The 21701-nt window shown below is 56.5% G+C and overlaps 2 protein-coding genes across 4 annotated transcripts in view; both read left to right on the top strand.

Annotated features, from left to right (window-relative positions):
- Nucleotides 1–17377, top strand: part of OSGIN1 (oxidative stress induced growth inhibitor 1) — a 42730-nt gene extending 25353 nt beyond the window's left edge. Inside the window, exons 2-7 of one of the 2 annotated variants that reach the window (XM_054579125.1) lie at nt 5052–5153; nt 10971–11075; nt 12338–12474; nt 13346–13537; nt 13761–13852; nt 16107–17377. In XM_054579125.1, coding sequence (XP_054435100.1) covers nt 11009–11075; nt 12338–12474; nt 13346–13537; nt 13761–13852; nt 16107–17055 — 1437 coding nt within the window. In that variant the 5' untranslated portion in view covers nt 5052–5153; nt 10971–11008 and the 3' untranslated portion in view covers nt 17056–17377. Of the gene's footprint in view, nt 1–5051; nt 5154–7352; nt 7467–10970; nt 11076–12337; nt 12475–13345; nt 13538–13760; nt 13853–16106 lie in introns of those variants that run through there. The other variant, XM_054579124.1, reaches the window with a different exon arrangement.
- Nucleotides 17378–18721: 1344 nt separating this feature from the next.
- Nucleotides 18722–21701, top strand: part of NECAB2 (N-terminal EF-hand calcium binding protein 2) — a 28366-nt gene continuing 25386 nt past the window's right edge. For both annotated transcript variants that reach the window (XM_054579004.1, XM_054579003.1), the window contains exons 1-2: nt 18722–18955; nt 21494–21518. In XM_054579004.1, the coding sequence (XP_054434979.1) occupies nt 18722–18955; nt 21494–21518 (259 nt within the window). The remainder of the gene's footprint in view (nt 18956–21493; nt 21519–21701) is intronic.

The following is a 21701-nucleotide window of genomic DNA, read 5'->3' as shown; positions in this document are numbered from 1 at the left end:
ATCAGAGATATTGGCCTGTAGTTTTCTTTCTTTGTTGTGTCTTTACCTGGTTTTGGGATTAGGATAATACTGGCCTTGTAAAAAGAGTCTTCCCTTCTCTTGAATTTTATGAAGTAGTTTGAGAAGGAGAGGGGTTAGTTCTTCTTTGAATGTTTAGTAAAATTCACCTGTGAAGCCATCCAGTCCAGGTCTTTTATATGCCAGGAGTTTTTTGATTACTGCTTCAATTTCACTAATTTTTATTGGTCTATTCAGGTTTTATTCTTTCTCCTGGTTCAGTTTTGGAAGATTGGCTGTTACTAGAAATTTATCCAGATTGTCCAATTTCTTGGCATATGGTTGTTCATAGTAATTTCTTATAACTCTTTGTGTCTTTGTGGTTTCAGTTGTTACTTCTTCTCTTTCATTTCTGATTTTACTTATTTGGGTCCTCTCTCTTTTTTTCTTGATAAGTCTGGTTAATGGTTTGTCAATTTTATCTTTTCCGAGAACCAGCTCCTGATTCATTGATCCTTTGAATTGTTTTTTCAGTATCTATGTCACTTAATTCAACTCTGACCTTGATCATTTCCTTCCTTCTGCTTGCTCTGGGCTTTGTTTGTTGTTGTTTCTCTAGTTCTTTTAGATGCAGGGTTCAGTAGTTCAAAATTTTTCTATCTTCTCTAGGTAGGCCTGGATTCCTATGAACTTTCCTCTCAGGGCTGCCTTCACTATGTCCCATAGGATTTGAGTTGTTGTGTGTTCATTTTCATTTGTTTCCAGATACTTTTTGATTTCTTCCTTGATCTCATTGTTAACCCATTCATTATTTAATAACATGTTATTCAGCCTCCATGTATTTGAATGTTGGGGGGTGGGGGTGCATTTCTTGAGGTTGGTCTCTAGTATCAAGCCATTGTGACCTGAGAATGTGCTTGGTATGATTTCAAGTTTCTTGAATTTGTTAAGGCTTGTTTTGTGTTCTACCATGTGCTCTATCTTTGAAAATGATCCATGTGCATTTGAGAAGAATGTGTATTTTGTTTTTTCGGTGTGAAATGTTCTATAAATATCAATGAAGTCCATTTGATCTAGAGCGTCATTCAATTCTGCAGTATTTTTATTTTGGGGGGAAGATCTATCCATTATTGACAATGAAGTGTTAAAATCTCCTACAATGACTGTATTTCTGTCTATCTCTTTCTTAAAGTCCTCCAAGATTTTCTTTATATATTTAGGTGCACTTATATGCGTGCATATATGTTTACAAGAGTTACATGCTTTTGCTGGACTACTTATTTAAGTATTATGTAGTGCCCTTCTTTGTCTCTTGTTATGGCCTTTGGTTTGAAGTCTATTCTGTCTGATATAAGTATTGCTATAACCTTGCTTTTTTTGCATGTCTGTTTGCATGGAATATTTTTTTCCATCCCTTCACTTTTAGCGTATGTACATCTTTTATTTGGAAGTGGGTCTCTTATAGACAGCATATATGTGGGTCATGTTTTCTTATCCATTCAGCTGCCCTATATCTTTTGATTGGAGCATTTAATCCATTTACACTAAGGTAATAATTGATAGGTACCTATTCATTGCCACTTTTTCCCTTTGTACCTGTGTTCTTCTCCCCCCTCTTCCTTCTGGAAGTCCCTTTAGCATCTCTTGCAGTGCTGGCTTGGTGGAGATATGCTCTTTTAGCCTGCTTTTGTCTGGGGAGCTCTTTATTTCACCTTCCATTCGAAATGAGAGCCTTGCTGAATAGAGCAGTCTTGGTTGCAGGTCTTTGCTTTTCATTACTTGGAATATTTCTTTCCAGTCCCTTCTGGCTTGTAGTATTTCTGTTGAGAAATCAGCTAATAGCCTTACCGGAGCTTCCTTGTATGTTACTAGCTATTTTTCCCTTGCTGCCTTTAACATTGCTCTCTGTCTTTGAATTTGGCCATTTTGATTGTAATGTGTCTTGGATTGGGCCTCTTTGGGTTCATCTTAACTGGGACCCTCTGTGCTTCCTGGACTTGGTGACATTTTCCCTTACCAACTTAGTGAAGCTGTCATTATTTTTTTCTATCCCTTGCTCCTTTTCTGAAGACATCTTTGTCTTTTAGACCTCATGACTGTCTTGCGACAGCATCAAGAATGTGGTTCACAAAAAGACAGGCCGCTGCGGTGGAAAGAGGTCTAATATACTGCCCACTTCCATGGGTCACATGGTTTCCACACTGTATCTCAGTTCATCCTTCCAACAGCCTCAAGAACAGAGGCACCCAGCCAGTGAAACTCCCCGCATCTAGCCACACCACAGCCAGTGATGTCAGAATTGCTGGTCCTGGGGCCTGGGCGTTAGTATATCTTCAAACATTCCCTCAAGTGACTCTGCTGTGCAGCAGGGATGAGAAGCACTGTTCTGCCATTATCCGTAACTCCCATGCAAGAAAATCCTGGAAGCTAACAGAGGTTAAGTCACTGCCCAGAATGACACAGCTGAAGGTGTTGGAGCCAGAACCTGGCTTCATCTGACTTTAAAGTAGCAGCCTTTCATACCCCCCGGGCTGGACTCCCTGTCCACCCTGACTGGGACAGGTACATTCACTCTCAGCAAAACTTTCCACCTAATTTTTAAGGAAAAAATGGGAATCCAGAAACAGAGAATGTGGCTGGGACACCTGCAAACTAACCCTTGTTCAGATAGTCCTTCCGGTGCCTCTCCCACACTCCCTGTCTAGCTCCTGACCTCCCTGCTCTCTCTGCGGGGGGCCAGGGCACGGGCCTCCCCCAATATTAACACTGTCTCCCCAGAGGTCTGTGGTAACTCCCCAGTCATGAACCTGCCCTGAACCTGGCCTCTCACTCCATCATCCTGGAGCAGCATGCGTGGGCTCAGCCACAGGCGAACTGCAGCCTGAGTCTCCTCCCCCACTTCATGGCTATGTGGCCTTGGGCAAGGTGCTCTGGGTTTCTTCATCTGCAAGCTAAACTTGTTATTGAAAATATTTGCCCACCTCTCTGGTCATCGGTAAGATCAATGAAACACGGTTAATAAAAAGACTCCGTAAACAATGACACTCAGGGTAAATATTAGTCCTCCTGTTGTAGACTGGAAGGTCCTGGTCTTGTCATGCCAGTGCACTGAGCAGAACCTGGTCACAGTCCCAGCTCAGCCACATGCAGTGATTTGAGGCCACATCTTGCACTGTCAAAGCCCCAGTTTCCTCTGTTGTGGAATGAGAGCATAATACCACCATGCCTTCCTTACTGAACTGGTGTGTGGATCAAATGCACGGGTCCCTGGAATGCCATACAGCACGGGCACCTCATAAAAAGGGGCCATGGGGACGGGGGGTGCTTCAGGAGAGTCCCTGGGTCGTGACTTTGCACCTGAGACAAGAAGGAGCTTTGTTCCCTTGTTAGTTCCTTGTCCTCCTTTTTCCTGGTGGTTCCCAGGCTCTGCAGTAGCAGCCCTGGGTTTGAGCCCCAGCTCTGCTGCCTGTGCTGTGTGACCTCAGGCTCAAGACTGGCTTATGAGCCTCATCTGTGTGTAAAGAAACTTCTGTGCACCGTGCCCAGCTCCTGGAGGTGCCCAGCAAGTGGCAGAGCGGAGGGAGCCAGCACAAGGAGACGAGATGAGGAGGCGATGAGGAGGGCGGGAGGGAAGTCGGAGGAGGGGCCTGGAGTGCTGGGATTTCTTAGGGAGACAGGGATGGTGGTTTTGACATAGGGGCAGGGGAGAGCCATTTCAGTACCCGGGCCCCCAGAGAAGCTCCCTGCAGCCACCCTGCCTTCTCTTCCACTGGTTCCCACCTCCCAGGCAGTTTGCAGGAGGCCCGGGGGAAGCCCGGAGGATGCGGGCAGGAGCTGCCGTGACTGAGCAGGACAGACTGCCGAGTCTGGGCTCCCCCTGTGTGCCAGGCCCCTTCCCTCAGCTGCACCTTGCAAGCCCCACATCGGCAATGAGAGTGCACAGGCGGGAAAACCGAGGCTCACAAGGGAAGTGTCACACTGCCCAGCCCCTTGCAACACTTCCAGGTGACCAACCGTCCAGGCTGCTCCGGACTGAGTGGGTTCCGGGACCGCAGGGAGCCCTTCAGCGCTAACCCTGGGGAGGCGAGCAGCAGGTGCCAGTGGGGAGAAGCCTGGTGAGACTGGAATGTGTAACCAAAGGGGCCAGGAGCCACGTGAAACAAATTTTAAGAATCGGGTGACATTAAATTTTAATAGTATATCTTATTTAACACCAGCTGTCCAAAATACTTCCACTTCAACACATATCCATGTAAAATTACTAACGAGAGAGACAAGTTGACTTCCCTTTTTTATTGTACTTCTTGAAATCTAGTGTGTATTTAACACTTACAGATAGATTTGCCAAATAAAATACTGCCCGGGTAACTTTTCATTTCCAATAAATAATGAAAAACAGTTTTAGTGTAAGTGCATCTCAAGTATTGCATGAGATAGACTCATACTGAAAGTTTATTTCTTGTTTATCTGAAATTCCATGTTACCTGGGCCTCTGTATTTTTACTTGCCACATCTGCCGCCCTATTTCCATTACATCTGAATTCAGAAGCTCGCGTTCCAGGGGCTTGACAGTCACTTGGACGCATGGTGGAGAAGGGGACAAGGCAGGACTGGAGGGGCTGGGGTGCCCAGGGGGGCCCAGGAGCACAAGTCCCCCAAAGTCAACCTGCTCCTTCCCTTTCCATGGCCCCCTCTTTAACTGTCATTCTGTTGTGACATTATCTGTCTTTGTCTTAGTCGACCTTTCTGGAAGCAATTCAACACATTCTATTTCCGATAATCTAGTTAGTAAACAGGTTGCAGGGAAGAAAGTCCACATCTCGTCCACAATTCTGCGAATCAGCAAATTTTCAAAATCCGGAAAAGTGGCCAGGGCCAGCGTGGGTGGCGGGGCAGGTCAAGGAGGAAACACAGGCCGGAGCCAGGAGCCAGGGTCCCAGGAACCCCTCCTCCCTGGGCTCTCCCCTCTGGACCTCCATCCCCAGGCGTCCCCAGGCCTCAGCCCCGACCTCCAATGGGAGTCTCTGACCCTGGGCTGTCTCTGTCTGCCTCAGTTTACACATCCAAAGCACTGGGCGACTGCAGACCAGAGCCCTGGGATGGGGAAGTGGAGCCGGAGCAGCAGCTGCCGGGGGAAGACGCAGCCTACACCAGAGGTACGTCACCGAGGCTGGACACCCCCGCTCTCTCAGGGCCCCGCGTGTGGTCCGAACCCCACCTGGGTCCTGGTCTGCGTGTGGGGCGTGGGGTCGGAGTGTCAGAGTGTTGGTAACAATGCCATGGCTGGAACAGAGGCCCTGAGAGGGAGACCCCTGGCCCAAGGCCACACAAAACACCTGCAGCAGAGCAGAGGCTGGAGCGGGGGGCTTCTCTCCAAACCCCCCCGCATGCCACCTGACCCCAGGGGTCACTGCTGCCAAGGACCCCAAGAGGAAAGGACCACGAGTGCCATTTTCCTCTGGATAACCTGAGGCTCCCAGGAGGCAGCGCCTCCCCGAGCTCGCCCAGCGCGCAGGGCGGAGGCGGAGGCCAGCTCCCCCGCCCAGCGTGCCCGACACATGGCCGGCGCTGCCCAGCCTGGGCCAGTCCCGAGGCTTGTGGGGCCCAGACCCAAAGGACAACGTGGGACTGCTTGTTCAAAAATCATTAAGGATTGTGAGGTGATGACAGCAGAGCATTAAACCAAGCGCAGGCTCCTTCTGAGATTGAGGTCCCGAACACAAGGCATATACCCAGGGCCCACAGGGGATAGGGCAGGCGGAAGGGTGCGGCCCAGGGCAGGCCTGGCTCTGTGCCGGCCACCCTCGCACTCATCTCCCCAGCCCCGGAGCCCCTCGGCCGTGGACACACCGGCCTGACCATTTTCTTAAGCCCAGGACCACACTTCTCAGCCCGCAGCTCATGCTGCCCCCACCTTCTGTGTGCTCAGCCTCCTCTCCCTCGCCCACCCAGGTCCCCACAGGTCTCTGCATCCTCAGAGGTGCCCCATCGCCAACCCCAAAAGAACCCCACAGTCAGACCTGGTCCCGGTCACCACCAGCACCAGGACAAGGAGAGAAATAACACCCCCGGCACAAAATGCAAGGGGCACTCCAATAATCAAGGCACATAGTGTGTTCATGCAATATTTCTAAAAATCAAAAGTAATGCCCAGTCCAGGGTGAATAAAATAGCAAAGTTTTAAACAAAGACAGTGTCGGTATTCTGATTTTTTACATCAGGCTTCAGTGTAGCTCCACACAGCCCTGTTACAGGCCCTGTCTTTATGTGAAATTTTAGTATTTTGTTTATCCTTGATTTGACTGTATTAATCTTGATTTTTTTTAAAAATTGCCTTAAGATATTTTCTTGGTCTCTCAGTGTTTTTGGCCCCCCCTTAAGTTGTGCATGCAAAGTGAGTGCTTCGCTTGCCACCCGTGGGCCCCCATCCCCTGGGCAGCACTGGCCAGCTGAGTCCCCAGACAAGAGGACGACACACGGGGACAATCACATGGACAATGGCAATAACGGCTAATATGCACGCTGAGGTCTATGGGCCACACATTGTCCCAACTCCCTCCCCCCACCCCTGTCCTTCCTTCTCAAGTGCCTACTATGTGCTGAGCAGTATTCAAGATTCAGGATAAAAACAGGCAAAGTTACACTTCCCTACCCACACAGAAGCCACATCCTGGTTTGAGGAGAGAGAGACAATAAAAGAAGCGAGAGTCAGCAAAATATAAAGTGTATACTGCTACATGCTAAGGAAAAGAAACAACGAAGAAAAAAGATAGAACCAGGGAGCGGGCTTCCTGTCTCAGGCCAGGTAACGAAGGGTGAGGTCATTCCAATGCCGCTCCCACCCCAAGCAGAGGAGTCTGTTACTTGACCCCATTTTTCAGATGAGGAAACTGAGGCAGCTAGCCCAGGAAGCGGCAGAGCTGGGTTCTCAGAGCTGGGTGCCAGAGGCGTTTTGTGGGAGGGGGAGCAGAGTGCAGACCCCAGTGGAGCCGGCTAGGATGAAGGAACACACCTCTCCACTTAAAGGTGCCGCTCTATGTCGGGCAGGTCTGTCTCCTCCTCCCTAAGGGAAAAGGCCAGGTTGGCTCATTCAGGGGGCCCTGGTTCCTCCATTCCCTGACGGAGCCCCAAGGGGAGGGCCAGCCTGGTCCCCCCCCAGTCCCTCCGCCACGCAGACCGCCCCGTGGGGGGACCCCTTTAAGGCTGGCCCTGGGGCAGGCAGGGTGACTGCCAAGTTCATTCATCCAGGGGCCCCTGCTGACTCACGCTTATGAAAGTGATTTTCCTGGCCCCGCCCACCGCCCGCCTCTTTCCAACCCTTCAAATACCCTCGCTAGCCCGGGCCTTTCACAGCCTCTTAGATCCCCAAGGGGTAATGGTCATACACCCTCGGCGGACGCCCTGACCTCTCAGCCCTCACAGTGTCTGACCAAGCCAGCCCCCAGCTCTTCTTCATCCCTGCTCATCAGGTGAGTGGCCTCAGCAAGGCACGGAGGTTGGGAATGGGACACGGTGGCATGTCCTGAGCCTGGGTGGCCAGCAGGGTCCTGGAGCCAGGCAAGGGAAGGTGGTCCTGGGAGGAGGCCCGCCCTGGCTTCCCGGGCTGGCATGATTCTCCCCGCCGCCCCCCGCCCCCCGCCAGGTTCCTCCTCCTGGCCATGCCTATCTCCAGGTGCCTGGCAACTTCAGGCGGACAGCTGCCCTGCTGCCCACAATCGGAACACACCCTGGCCATGTGATGCTGCTCTTGGCAGGAAAGAGAGAGGCGTGGCCAACTCCGGGCACGCTGCCCAGTGTCTCAAGGCCACTGGGTTCCAAAGCCAGGCTGAGTGCTTCCCTTGGGGTCCCCACCTATCCTGTTGAAGTGGGGCAGAGCCCCCGCCTCCGCTCCAACCCTGTGCCCAAGCACGGCCCCCGCCATGAGTCCCATGGACTTGGCTTCTCACAGAAGGCCAGGGTGCCAAGATCAGGGAGTCTGGGAAACCTCAGAGCACCCAGGGCTCCCAGTCGGGGAGGCTCGGTTGATAGAGCGCCTCCTCATCCCTCCTGTGCCACAGCCTCACATCGCTTTCCTGGCAGCACTGACAGGTATCAAGGGGCAGGAGTTTTGCCTGTGGGCTTGGTCTCAGATATTCTTGGGCAACCTACCCACCGCCTCCTTCTTCCTGACCTCTGGCCCTCCCCCTGGTTAGGAAAACCCATGAGCAAAGGACCACCAGAGGTGCTGAACACCTGCAGCCACGCAGGCGTCCAGAGACTGAGAGCAGTTCAAAGCTTAATGGCCTCAGAAGTACCAGTGCTGCACATGTAGAAGGAACAGCATCTGGAAGTGCGATCATTTCCATTCTTTTTATGCTTATCTGCTTTTGTGAATTTGAATCAGTTTTTAATGTTAACTTTCTTTAGATGACATTTTCCATCTTCAACCGGAGGGACTTAAACAAAAAGTTAACATTGAAAATGGACTGCTTTGGCACCAAAAAACTAAGGAGCGTAAAAGAAATGGAAAGAGAAAAACTTTCAAATTGTCTGTTGCAATTTGGCAGTAAACCTTCCTCTGAGGTTTTGAGAGCTCTAAGCTCCTCAGGACTTTGGGACGGCTGTATCGCTGGACAGGAAATGACCTCTCCAGTGGGCCCTGGGTGGTGACCTCCTGTGCGGGACATCCAGAAGCTTCTGGGAGTAAGCACGGGACCTGGAGTCCAAAAGCCCTGGTGGTAAACGGGGCCCCTGTACCCATGTAGCATGACGAGGGGCCGTCCGTTCTCGTCCCTTGCCTGTCAGTGAGGATCCCTGCACCTCCCTTCCTCACGGGGGGGGGGGGGGATGGGAGGAGTCAAAGGGACAAAGGAGGTGAAGGGGCAGCCCGTGGTGGGCGTGCCAGGCCAGCTCAGAGCAGGTTGGCAGGCTCAGCTGGAGGGCCTTGGGGTGTCTCGGTGGTCTCAGCCCACGGGGGTCCCGCTGGCTCGAGGACCTCAGGGTCGTGGCCTCACCTCCTCAGCCGCAGTTTTCTCATCTGTTAAGTGGGTTACTGTGACGATTAAAGGAGCTAATGCTGAGGGGGCATTTAGCAAGGACATCACATGTGTCCCCTTTGCTGTTACTCCCGGGGACAGTGAGGACAAGGAGTGTGTGCCCCAGGGGCTGTTTGAAGGTACCAGGAGGAAGCGAGAAGAAGCGTTCTGGGAACTACAGTCCTATTCTTCAGGGCTGCCAGTGGTTACTGAGAAACGGTCCCATCCCGGCTGGGATCATCGGCCCCCTGGCCACCCTCCCGCCACCAGCGCTGGGACAGAGCTGTAGGCTGAATGGGGACAGATGCATATGCTGCACTCGGCCCCGGCTGGGGAGGGCCTTTGGCTGGAGCTGTCACAGCCTGCCGTACTGCAGTCTGGAAGAAGGTGGCCTGGGCTCAATCCAGCGTGGGCTGTGCAAGCCAGGGCAAGACTGCTTGCACACCGCACGGGGCTGTAAGAAGTGGGCTGGGCCTCAGTTTCCCCATCTGTAATAGGGCAGTGATTATAAGACTACTTATAACAACCCAGTTAAATAAAGATTAAATTAATTAACGTGCACAGAGTGTAGAACATACTTGGCACCTAGCCAACTCCATAGGAGTACAGAAATGCTAGCTTGTTGTTATGTGTGACAGCGGTAAACGCCAAAACCCTCTCTGCCAGCACACAGTACAGGGCCCTGCAGGGAACCGGGCATAGAGATCATGCACCTCGATGTCAGCTGGATGCCACCTTTTGTCTCCTCAGGGAGATGCCAGAGGACACAAGGCTCACCCCCCAGGAGAGGGAGGCTGTCCCGGCAGCTGAGGCGAGGAGCCCTGCCGCGTGGCATGGCCACAGGCAAAGCCTTCACGCCAGTTAGCCCGGGGTTTAAAAGCCTGCTGCATGGCACGGAGAAGCTTGTGTAGCCTCTCTGAGCCCTTGGTGACACATCTGCTCAATGGGATAGTAGCGCTGATAGTACTTTCTGCGGCGTGCAGTCAGTGTGAGGAGGACTTGAGAAAAGCATGTTAAATACGCAGTAGATAGAGACTGCTGAACACCCACACATTCCTCACACACTCACGTGGACGTTGCCTTGTGGCCCTCAGGACGGCAGGGCTGCTGGACATGGGTAAGGCGAGGCCCTGTTAGCGGGCTGGGGGCATGTGGAGAACGCGGGTCTGGACTCTCCAGCACCTACGCCCTAAGAACTAGGTTTGAGTCACTTTGAGTGATTTTAGCCTGTGGCCAGCAGGGGGCACAAATGCCCCAAAAATGAGCAGGTTTACAGGCATTTTCCACGAATCAAATTATTCCAGGTGTCCGAAGTCCCCCCAAGTCCCTGTGTTCCCGCCCAGCCCCTAGGGCAGGCGATGAGCTCAGATCTTTCCCTGTGGCTCCAGGAAGGTGCTTCACATATATGACCTCACTGTGACCCCAACAGCCCTGTGAGGTTAGGGACGTTATTCTTATTTACAGATAGGGAAACAGGGACCCAGGGATATCCTGGAACAGGCCCAGGGTCACCAGCTAGGAAGCCACTCACCAGGGCCAGGTGATGGCTCCAAAGTCCACCAGGCTGCATCCGAGACCTGAGGGCCAGGGGCAATGGCCGGCACAGAAGTGCTGACAGGGCTTGCCCTCTGGGTTGGGCAGAGGCGGCCCCGTGGACGATGCCTAATCGGCTTCAGACATTGCTACTGCCCCACTGGTGAGACGGGGAGGATGATCCAGGCTCATAATGACCGAGGTGACCAGGCTGGGGACCCTGCATAATTGGGGGTGGGGGGAGGGCCTGACTGGAATGGAGCAGGTGTGAGAAAGCAAGAAGGGAGGGTAGTCAGGCGTCCTTACATGCCTCAGGGAGGTCCTTGGACTTGACCCCAAGGGCCACCAAAGGACATCATATTTGAGGTAAGGGACCACATGACACCCAAGGCTCATCCAATGACCCTTCCTCCCCTGTGCCTCCAGGTCAGCTGCCAGCACCAAGCCCCCCACCAGCCACAGCCATGAGCAGCTGGAGGAAGGACCACCTGGGCGCCCGCAGCTCGGAGCCCCTGGAGGCCATCGTTATCGGTGAGTGCGGCTGGCCGGGAGGGCGCGCACTCTCCAGGGTGACCCAGCGGCCGAGCGCCGGAGCCAGGCGAGGCCCGGCCTGGCCTTTTTTTTTTTCTTTACAATTGTTGTCTTTTAAATTGGCCACTGAGAGTGTTCACTGTGTACCCAGTGCTATGCTTACAGTGAATACAATATCATTTTATATGATCCTTCTAAGAACCTGCAAGGCAAGGGCAGCGACGGGGGAGGCCTGGTCCTCGGCCTGTGTGGTCCCAAGTCGGCGCGGCTTGTGCTCTCCCTGAGCCTGGCACCCTGCTGGGTGCCTGAAGGAGGGGGCACGCAGCTGACGCGTGTGGTCCTGTCCTCAGGGCTGCAAAGATGGGGGACAGGTGGCCCCTCCTCCATGCCAGCATCAGGTTGAACCACATGAAATGTGGTTCATTTTTGTAAGCCGAAACAGTTGAACGTCAGCAATTTTAAGTGGTCATTCTTTTATAGTGCTGTACATAATGGGTAATATGCTATATAGCACAAGGCAAAAAAAGATGGGGATTGTGAAAGTAGAAGCAATGTCATGAGGTTAATGGCCCAAGAAATGACACAGATAAGTTGTGTGATTCATTCAGACTTGGGGGCAGGATGCCCACGGGCAGTTTAGCGCCCCCTCCTTAAACCCCAAGGCCCCCGAGGCTCCCCCCACAGAGCACGGAGCAATCTGTGCTACAACATTCCACGCCTCCGTCTGACCAGCCGGGATGTCAGCTCTGGAAGGACAAGCTAGAATCTCATATCAGCTTCTCCGAGCCGCTGTGTCACCACAGGCAAGTTAGTTAACATCTCCGTGCCCCAGATTCCTCCCGTGTAGAAGGAGGAAAAGAATCGCCATGCACGCGGAGGCCATTGCCGGAGCCCAGTGGCATAATGCCGGCACGCAGGGGCCTGGTATGGCAGTTTGTTATTAATTTATTATTGAAATCCCTTGGCACAAAGCTTGGCACACAGTAAGCACTCAATAAATGTCAGTGGTTATCACCACAACATCATTGTTGTTTAAGTAATACCACTCCTGGCACCTCAGAAGCTCTCAGCAATTGTTCATTACTTTTTTAGTGATTGCTTGTATACGCGGTGCCTGGCACATGCTAAGGGCTTAATAAATGTTTTATTTTTATGAATGAAGAGTAATTCAATGAACAAATCAGGTCAAGACCAAAGCCCTAGGCAGTGGTGATCTCCTGCACCTCAAAGCGCTGCCCTCTGACCCCGCCCTCTCCCCCCAGGCAATGGTCCTTCAGGCATCTGCTTGTCCTACCTGCTCTCTGGCTACACCCCCTACGTGAAGCCGGATGCCATCCACCCACATCCCCTGCTGCAGAAGAAGCTCCTCGAGGCACCGGGGGTCTCCATCCTGGACCAGGTGGGCCGGAGCTCCGGAAGGCGGGGGCACGCCCCTCTGGGCAGACTCCCAGCTCTCCCAGGGCAAAATCCAAAGTGTGCCTTTGTCAGACACAAGATTAAACATGGAATAGGAGAGGTCACAATGTCAGCCATGGAAACTGAAAGAGAAACCAGGACAATCTTTTGAGACCTACAAATGCCACATTAGCTTGTCTGATCTCCCCAGACCAGTGGTTCTAAATAGAGGACAATTTTGCTCTCTGGGGGACACTTGGCAGTACCTGTAGACAATGTCAGTTGTCACAGCTCGAGAGGCTACTACTGGCGTAGAGGGTGGAGGCCAGGGGGGCTGTTAAACGTCCTGCAATGCACTAGGCGGTGCCAGCCACAGAGAAGGATCCAGCCCAGACATCCAGAGTGCCCGGGCTGAGCCCCTGCCCTGGATTCCAGCTCTACTGCCTCCTGCCCAGCAGGGCTCCCAGAGTCCCTCCGCCCACTTGCCCTTTGCCTTCGTAGAGGCCATTCGCTGGCCATCTCCCCATCCAGATCACCAACCACCCCCTCCCTCGAGTTGGTGGATGAGGAAGTAAGTCAGCATTTGGCCTGGGCCAGCAGTTTTTAAAATGCTTTCTATACAACACTAGTTCCTCAGTTAACATGCAGAGAAAACGCCCCTACCATGGTACACCTGAGAAACACTGGGTTTAGCAAAATTAAACAAGTGAACGGCAGCCGCAGGACCGTCGGAGCCTTTGAAGTGCCGTTGTGCGCTGCCTCCTTCTGAGAGGCAGCATCTCCCCACCTCTCTGACCAGCCTGACACTAGGGTGGGAGTGCGGGACTGGGCAGCCTTCCTCTGGTGGCCCCTCTGACCCGCGTCATCCCCTCCAGGACCTGAATTACCTGTCTGAAGGCCTCGAAGGCCGGAGCCAAAGCCCCGTGGCCCTGCTCTTTGATGCCCTCCTGCGCCCGGACACAGACTTTGGCGGAGACATGGAGTCTGTCCTCACCTGGAAGCTCCAGAAGGAGCGAGCCATCCCCCACGTGGTCCTGGGTCGGAACCCACCTGGGGGAGCCTGGCACGTAAGTGGGACCAGGAGGGGTGCATAGGGATTTGGGCCAAATCTACATAAAATCCTGGGGGAGACTCCCTCCCTAACTCAGGGTGAGGACTGACCCGTCCCCCGCCTTTCCCTCTGCTCCCTCCACCCCATTTCTCCACATGAGCTCAGGCTGCCTGCACCTTCCAGCCCAGTGGGTTGGGGACTGGCAGAGGCCTGGACCAAAGGATCCCTTTTCCACACAGTCCATCGAGGGCTCCATGGTGACCCTGAGCCAAGGCCAGTGGATGGGACTCCCAGACCTGCAGGTCAAGGACTGGATGCTCAGGAAGCGAAGGTGAGGCAGCCCTGGAAAGCCCAGGGTGGGCCGGGAGGACCCCGGCCCGCCCCCCACGTTGAGCCCGGGAGCCAGAGCTGAGGGGGCTTCATGGCTCCTCTAGTCTGCCGTTCTCTTACTCCAAGGGGAAACTGAGGCTCCGATGGGGAAGGGGCTTGTGCCGGCCCACACCAGAAGTGATCAGCAGAGCTGGGCTCACCCAGGCCTCTTGTCCAGTGCTCCCGCCTCCTCCCACGTGACCCGCCGCCTTGGCCTTCCCACAGCGTCCTAGTCTCCAAGGAGGGGGTGACAGTCCCCCCTCCTGCCCCACACCCCGCCCCTTGCTCACCAGCCCTCTGGCCTCCCTGCTACCCTTCCCCCACTCCTGGCCCTGACCGAGAACGACCTCTTTCCTTCTAGGTCAGCTAAAAGGATCCATTTCCTTTATTTATTTATTTTTCATGCTCTTGCATTAGAAACACCACCACACAATAGAAAGTTAAAAATTGAGAAAGACAACTCACCACAACCCCACACTCTTGCCTGTTGCGTCTTGGCGTATTTTCTTCCCATCGTGTTTCCTGCTCCTTAACGACCGCCCTGCACACCACTGACCTCCCTGGAGAAAGAGTTACATCCCGGAGTAACTGTGCCCCGGCCTCTGCTCACCCTGGGGCACGAGGCGTAGGGCAGCCCAGGGGTCCAGGCAGAGGGTCAACCCTGGCCTGGCTGTCCGCCCCAATTCCTCCAGCTTCAGGGGCTGAGACAGGGGATGCGCCACTCCCACCCGGCAGGCACTCAGCCTCTCCAGGGTTTGCTGTCTGCCGCTGACATTTTGTCCCGGCAGATTTAGTAGGAAAACATCCAACACATAGTGATGTGTTAACAGGCAGGAACTTAAATTTCACTTGTAGACATAACCCTTTTATATCCAGCTTCTAAAATTCCACATTACGTCATAGCATTTCACGTGGTGGTCACAGTATTTGCAGCCACCCTTTTAGATGGCCACGTAATATTCCCTGGGGAGGGCAAGCAACTCCATTGCCTACTTCCCGCATCCAGGGCCCTGTGCTCAGGTGTCGGAGCCAAAAGCCAGACAGGTACCCTCCCTGCCCTCCAGGCGCTGCCGCCGTTCCTAAACCCCTGCCCGGTCACGGAGCCTTCGTTCTTTCCAATGTGCCTCTTCTATAAGTAACACCAGGGTGACGTCTTAGGACAGGTCTTTAAAAAAAGAAAAGGGAGAACGAGAAACCCTGGAATGAATTCCAGAGTTCCAGTTTCGGTGGCAGACTAACAGGCTGGGTTGGCAGGGGTGGCCTTGGGGGTATGTTAGTGTGTCACTGAGGGTGCCCGTCAAGTGAGTTTGTCCCTAACAGTATGTCCACAGCAGGGGGAGTCATGGGGGGGAGGGGAGCACAGCCTGCACCTGCGCCGCCAGCCACGCCGGCTGCAACCGTGGCCCCGGAGGCAGTGGGGATAGTAATGATGACAATAAAGAGTCCCCGCTGGTACTGAGTGCTGGGGACAAGGATAAGTGCTTTACAAGGGCTATTTTTTTTTAAATGAACTTGTTTACTGAAATATATCCTATGTATGGAAAAGTCCACAACGCGTATGTGTACAGGTGGATGAAATTTCTCAATGTGTACAGGACACACCTGGGTCCGCCGCCCAGGCTCAAGGAACAGATCCCCTCTCCCCAGAACCCCCAGGCCCCTCCCAGCCCCTACCCCCTTCTCCTTCCCAGAGGCAACTACTGTCTTGACCTCTAACTCCATAGATTAGTTTTGCCTGTTTCAGAATTTATAAAAATGGAATCCTACCATGTTTCTGTTTGATATTATTTTGTTCTCAGAGGTAATATTAACGGCGGCCGACCCTTTTATGTCACTTACTGCATGTTGGGTTCTCTTCTAAGCTCTTCATTTATATCACCGTTGTCACCCTCACTTTGCAATGGGGAAACTGAAGCAGAGAGTTTCAGGAGACAGCTCATGGTGACAGGGGCAGGGTGGGGACCCAGGCCGTGTGTCTCCGGGGCCGCACTCTCAAGCGTGCCCTAGTAAGTCACTCTTCTCGGCTCCATTTTACAGAGGACGAGCCTGGGGCGCCGGAGAGGTCAGCCCACCTGGCCGAGTGTTAAGGCTGGTGGGTGGCATAGCCATAGGCGGCTCCGGGGCCTGAGGCCGGCCCGGTCATTCCCCGTCCCACGCGATTGGGCCCCCACCCCGCTCCACGCGGTCGCTCACCCTTCCGTGTTCTTCCCCCACAGAGGCCTTCGTAACAGCCGAGCCACGGCCGGCGACATCGCTCACTATTACATGGACTATGTGAACAAGAAGGGCCTGGGCCACAACTTTGTGTCTGGCGCTGTGGTCACAGCTGTAGAATGGGGGATACCCGAGCCCAGTGGCGCGGGGACCCAAGACCCCAGCCCCCTCTTCCAGGTGAGCGGCTTCCTGACTGCCAAGGACCAGAGCCAGCAGCCCTTCTCCCTCTGTGCCCGCAACGTGGTCCTGGCCACAGGCACGTCGGACAGCCCGGCCCGACTGGGCATCCCCGGGGAGACCCTGCCCTTCGTCCACTATGAACTGTCGGCCCTGGAGGTGGCCGTAAGGGCGGGCACAGTGACTCCGGCCTCGGACCCCATCCTCATCATCGGCGCAGGGCTGTCAGCGGCTGACGCAGTCCTCTACGCCCACCACTACAACATCCCCGTGATCCATGCCTTCCGCCGGCCTGTGGACGACCCCGGCCTGGTCTTCAACCAGCTGCCCAAGATGCTGTACCCCGAGTACCATAAGGTGCACCAGATGATGCGGGAGCAGTCTATCCTATCACCCAGCCCCTACAAGGGCTACTGCAGCCTCCCCGAGCACCGGCTGCTCCTCTTCAAGGAGGACCGCCAGGCCGTGTTCCAGGACCCCAACGGCCTGCAGAAGGTCTTCGGCATCTCCCTGGTGCTGGTCCTCATTGGCTCCCACCCCGACCTCTCCTTCCTCCCTGGGGCTGGCGCCGACCTCGCCATGGACCCTGACCAGCCGCTGAGCGCCAAGAGGAACCCCATTGACGTGGACCCCTTCACGTACCAGAGCACACAGCAGGAGGGCCTGTATGCTGTGGGGCCGCTGGCAGGGGACAACTTTGTGCGGTTCGTGCAGGGGGGAGCCCTGGCCGTGGCCAGCTCCCTGCTGAGAAAGGAGGCCAGGAAGCCACCCTAGCGCCCCGCCTGGCACCCTCACACCTAGGCCCTAAAGAGGAGGGGAGGTCACCATAGCCCTGCTGGACACAAGGTGCCCCAGTGGGGGAAGGGGGCCTCTCCTGGCTTGCGCAACAGTTTTCTCTGACGAAGAGCAGTGGGGAACCCAGGCTGCCTGAACACAGAACAGCACCCCGGGGTGGGAGTAGTGACTGCAGGGCGGCATAGGCCCAGACCTGCGCTTTGGGGTGAAAGGTGCCAGTGTGAGCGGGGACCACCAGGGCCAGCCGAGCACTGAGCTGGGACTCCAGGCCCGCTCCTTCCAGAATCAGGTTCCAAATAAAACCAGCACCTGCCTGTACGCCTGTGTCTGAGAATTCTGTGCTTGGGGAACAGCTGCGTGCCCAGGGGCCTGCTCTAGGAGCTGGGGGTAGAGGGGGATGGAGCAGCATAGGGCCACAGGGCAGGAGGGCCAGGGAGACAAGGGCTGGTGCCTCATGTGTGACCGATGAGAAGGCAGTGTGTTAAAGAAGTAAGGGGAGCATGTGTGAGGAAGGGGGTGCTGGGGAGGCTTCCGGAGGCCCCTCCCACCCTCCCGTGCAGCTCATTGTTTAAACACTCCTGCTCACCTTGCTTCCTTCACCTGCCCCAGGGCCTTTGCACAGGCAACCTCAAGCCCACTTTCCCCTTCTTTCTTTAACCCTTCCTCTTCTTTCTACTCTTTCAGTATAAGAATCACTTGCTCTAGGAAGCATCTTCTAATACAAACCCCTCCGCCAGCACCAGGTTAGATTCGATTCCCTGCTCATGACCCAAGGTGCCACCTCTTCATTGCAGTTCCGTTTTACCGGTTCATTTATTTGTGGAATCTGTCCAGTTTCTGGCTCTGCCCACTGGGATGTAAGCTCCAGGAGCCCAAGTACTGCCATCCCTTTTGCTCATTATTGTGCCCCAGGGCCTCGCAGCTAGCTTTGCTCCTTATCGCATCCTTTTGAGAGTGAGGGAAAGAGGATGTTTTGGGGTGAAGACTAGTTCCGGGAGCGGAGGTCTCAGGGGGCCTCATGCCCGCAGGAGGGATACCCAGAGGAGTGGCAGTGGAAGCCCCGCGAGTGGGCACCAGTCCCAGGAGCTGGGGCACTCCGTACTCAGCAGAGGGCGCTCCGTACTCGCCGGACACCGCGCTCCGGCCCCTGCGGCGCCTCCGAAGGGCCGCGGGATGGGGGGCGGGGGGGGGGGCGGTGGCGGTGGACGGGGGCGGGGGGTGTCAGTGGGAGCCTTTCGGGGGAAGGGGGAAGCCCCAGGGACGATTCCCTCCCCCCTACCGGTGCAGCCAGACCCCCACCAACCCAGCGCCTACTGTGCAGCCCCTCCAGGCCGGGTCGGGGTTCAGCCCCCAGATCAGCGCCCCCGCGGGCAGCCCTCAGCTGCCGCGCGCGGTCGCAAGGGAAGGGGGGCGGTGGAGTCCAGGCACGTGGCTCGGGGTCCGGGAGGAGCGCACACCCCTCCCCGCCTGGTCCCCCGGCGCCGGCCAGTCCCCGCGGTGGCCGCGGCCGCGGGGGCAGAAGGAGGGAGGGCGGGGCGGCGCCGGCTGCGGCGCCGGGGAGGGGGTCGCGCGGGGGCGGGCCGCGGGCTGGCGGGCGGGGGTCGGCGGGCTTCCGGGCGGCGGCGGGCGCGGCGGGCGCGGCGCGATGTGCGAGCGGGCGGCGCGCCTGTGCAGGGCCGGCGCGCACAGGCTGCTGCGGGAGCCGCCGCCGCAGGGCCGGGCGCTGGGCGGGCTGCTGCGCTGGGTGGGCGCCAGGATGGGCGAGCCCCGGGTGCCGCTGGTCCCCGAAGCCCCCGCCGCCCCCGCCGCCCCCGCCGTGGACCCCGGTTCCTGCCCGGGCCCCGCCTCGTCGCGCGGGGGCACCGCTGTCATCCTGGACGTGAGTATGCGCGGGAAGGGACCCAAGCCCCCTCCTCCCATGGGGAGACCCCACAACGCCGCCCTCCTTCGTCCCCGACGGGATCCGCGATGCCCCCTCCTCCCTGAGCAGGGGACCCCGGCCCATCCCCCTCGGCAGCTCGGAGCAGGACCTGCACCCGGCCCCTCCGCATCCCAGAGCGCAAGCCCCCAGCCTCTCCACCTTCCGATCGGTTCCGATCCAAGACCAGTCTCGTCTCTGGACCGGGACGAACCCCCTCCTCCCGTCCCCTCTCTCGCTTCTCGGGATTCCCATCTCTCGGAGCCGGGATCCTGGAGCCCCCTCGGCCCGGCCACCGCCCCCCTACTTTTGTCCTGGCCAAATTACCGTCTTTTCCCAGTTCTGCACATCAACCATCACTGACACTCCTTCCCAGGACTGGAGCTCCTGACCGCCCCGAGCCCCCTCCTCCTTTCCATCCTGGGTTCCCTCTTGAGTTGCTACTTTCCTAAGACCACCATTCTCTTCCGGAGCCCTTGTTTTCTCATCCCCACTCAAAGACCCTTTCACCCTGCCACCCTCTCTCTGAGAGCGAAGCCCCCTCCTCACCTCTGTCTTTGCCTCTCCTTTCCATAGAGCTGGAACCACCCCCGTGGGCCCTGAGTCTGGACCCCGGGAGGCTCCCCCCATCACCACCCCCACCCCCTCTGAGTCTCCTCTGCCCTCCATTCCCTCCCCCACCCCACCCTCCATCTCGACTCACCCCCTCCCCTCAGAACCCAGACTGCCCACCTCTGGAAAGCCCAGCCTCACCTCCCACTCCCCAGTGGGAAGGAGATTCTGCAGAGTGGGTGGCAGGGGATGGGGCACTTGCCCGGCGGAGGGGCTTCATCCTGCCCACCCCACACCCCCAGTGACAGGCTGCGTGGCGATGGGATGTGCATGCCCCAGCGAGGGTCCTGCCTGGCAGGTGGCCCCAGGGGTGGGAGTGTTTCGCGTGTGCATGGTGGGTGTCTGGGGGGGAGTATGTGTGTTTGTGTGCACTGCACATCCCTGTGAGTGTGTGGGAGCGTGAATTTTTGCTCTTCTTTCCTGGAGCCCACAGCTGGCTCGGGGCACAGCGGGCTGGGCAGGGCAGGGAAGGTAGAGCTTTGCTGGGAGTGCTTGCGGTCCTAGTGTCCCCCCACCCCGCATACACTCACTTTTGCACTGCCGGACACACTGGACCCTCCCCCGCAAGACCCCAGCAGAGTTCACAGCTGAAAGCCCGGCCCGCCACGCAGGGAAGCCCTGTCCAGACCACTCCCGGCCCCCTCCTCTAACAGTGCAGGAGCTGGGCTCTGGGGCCCCGAGTGCCGCAGAAGGGCTCTGAGCCTCCATTTCCTCATCTGTGAAGTGGGTTGATGAGCGGAGGTGGGGGCTCAGTGCTCACGCAGCCTCCTGGAGCCGCATCATGTGGCCGCGTCATTCACTTAACCCCCAGGCTCCAGAGCCGGCACCTGAGGGTGGGACCCCAGCCCCGAGGAACCTTGTCGTCAGGAGAAGAGGTGTGGGGTTCCCAGGCTGAGGCTTTGAGGAGGCTGGGGTGCTCTGATAACTGCTCCCCTTTCTGCCCCAGCCGTGGAGGCTTCTGCCCAGTACTCTGGAATCGGGTCGGCTAAGGAAGGGGGGTGATGTCTGAGAAGCCCTCCTGAGCGGCCGCGTCAGTCTGTCACAGCCCAGGTGCCTGGTAAATGGATGCCTGCCCCGCTGCTTGGAGGGGCGGGGCGCAGCTGTCCTTCATCCCAGGGAAGGACTGAAGGCGAAGGCGGGGTGGCCAGAGGGGCTGGTGCCTCCTCCTCCTCCCTCCATCATGGCTCACCTGGTCCCCAAATACCAGGAGGAGGAGTTGTCTGGTCCCCAAGCTCAGGCTGTGGTTGGGGGTGGGGGCGTAGGCTGTCCCTCCCGATTCCCACCTGATGCAATAACTGGTTTTCTGGGCTCCCGGCAGCCCGCTTGTGCTCACTCCGCCACCCAGAAAAATCCCATCCTGCCGCAGTGGGTCCAGTCGCCAAGCCTCAAGATTCCCTTAGCAGACACCCCTGTTCAGATTTAACCCAACCTCCCTGGGGAATACTGGAGCCCCAAGGGTTTCTGGGAGGGGTGTGAGGACGTAAAGCCTGTGGCTGCGTCCCTGGGACACAAATCCTGAGTGTGCGACCGAGCGTGCGACAGTGGTTGAAGCCGCGTGGACCGACGGCTCTGGGAGTGCACCCCTGGCATGCGGATGGTGTGAGCCAGAGTGTCCACATGCGTGTGCGTGTGTCTGTCAGCGTGGCTGTGGGCAGGCTGGCGGCACAGAAGGGAAGGTGGGCGGCTGCTTCCGCTAGGGTGGCTGGGAGGGCCTCTGCCTGCGGCGCCCCACCCTCGCCCAGGATCCCAGCCTGGGGGGCGGAGGGGGGTGCTCTGCTTCCCAAGCCACCTGGGGAGGAGTGGGGTATCTGTGTCAGGTGAGGAGCCACTGGAGGGCGCCTGCTCCCCCGGCCCAGGGCTGACTCAACCAACCTCTCTTCTCTGCAGATTTTCCGCCGTGCGGACAAAAATGGTGAGTTTCCCTCCCAGGCTGGCCCCTGAACGAGAGCCTGGCTCTTCTTCAGGGGAAAGGATCAGGGGTAGGCACTGGACAGCCTTGAACCTAAAGGTGAAGAGTGCAGGTCTCCGAAGTCTGAAGGCCAAATCCTGGTTCTGCTCTGTGCCTCAGTTTCCCCTCTGTACACTGGGACTTCCA

Source organism: Pteronotus mesoamericanus, unplaced genomic scaffold, assembly GCF_021234165.1.
Source record: "Pteronotus mesoamericanus isolate MK-2021 breed Mesoamerican mustached bat unplaced genomic scaffold, CSHL_Meso_final contig_52, whole genome shotgun sequence".
Lineage (NCBI taxonomy): Eukaryota > Metazoa > Chordata > Mammalia > Chiroptera > Mormoopidae > Pteronotus > Pteronotus mesoamericanus.
The sequence above is the reverse complement of the archived record's forward strand: the minus strand, read 5'-3'. Positions and strand labels throughout refer to the sequence as shown.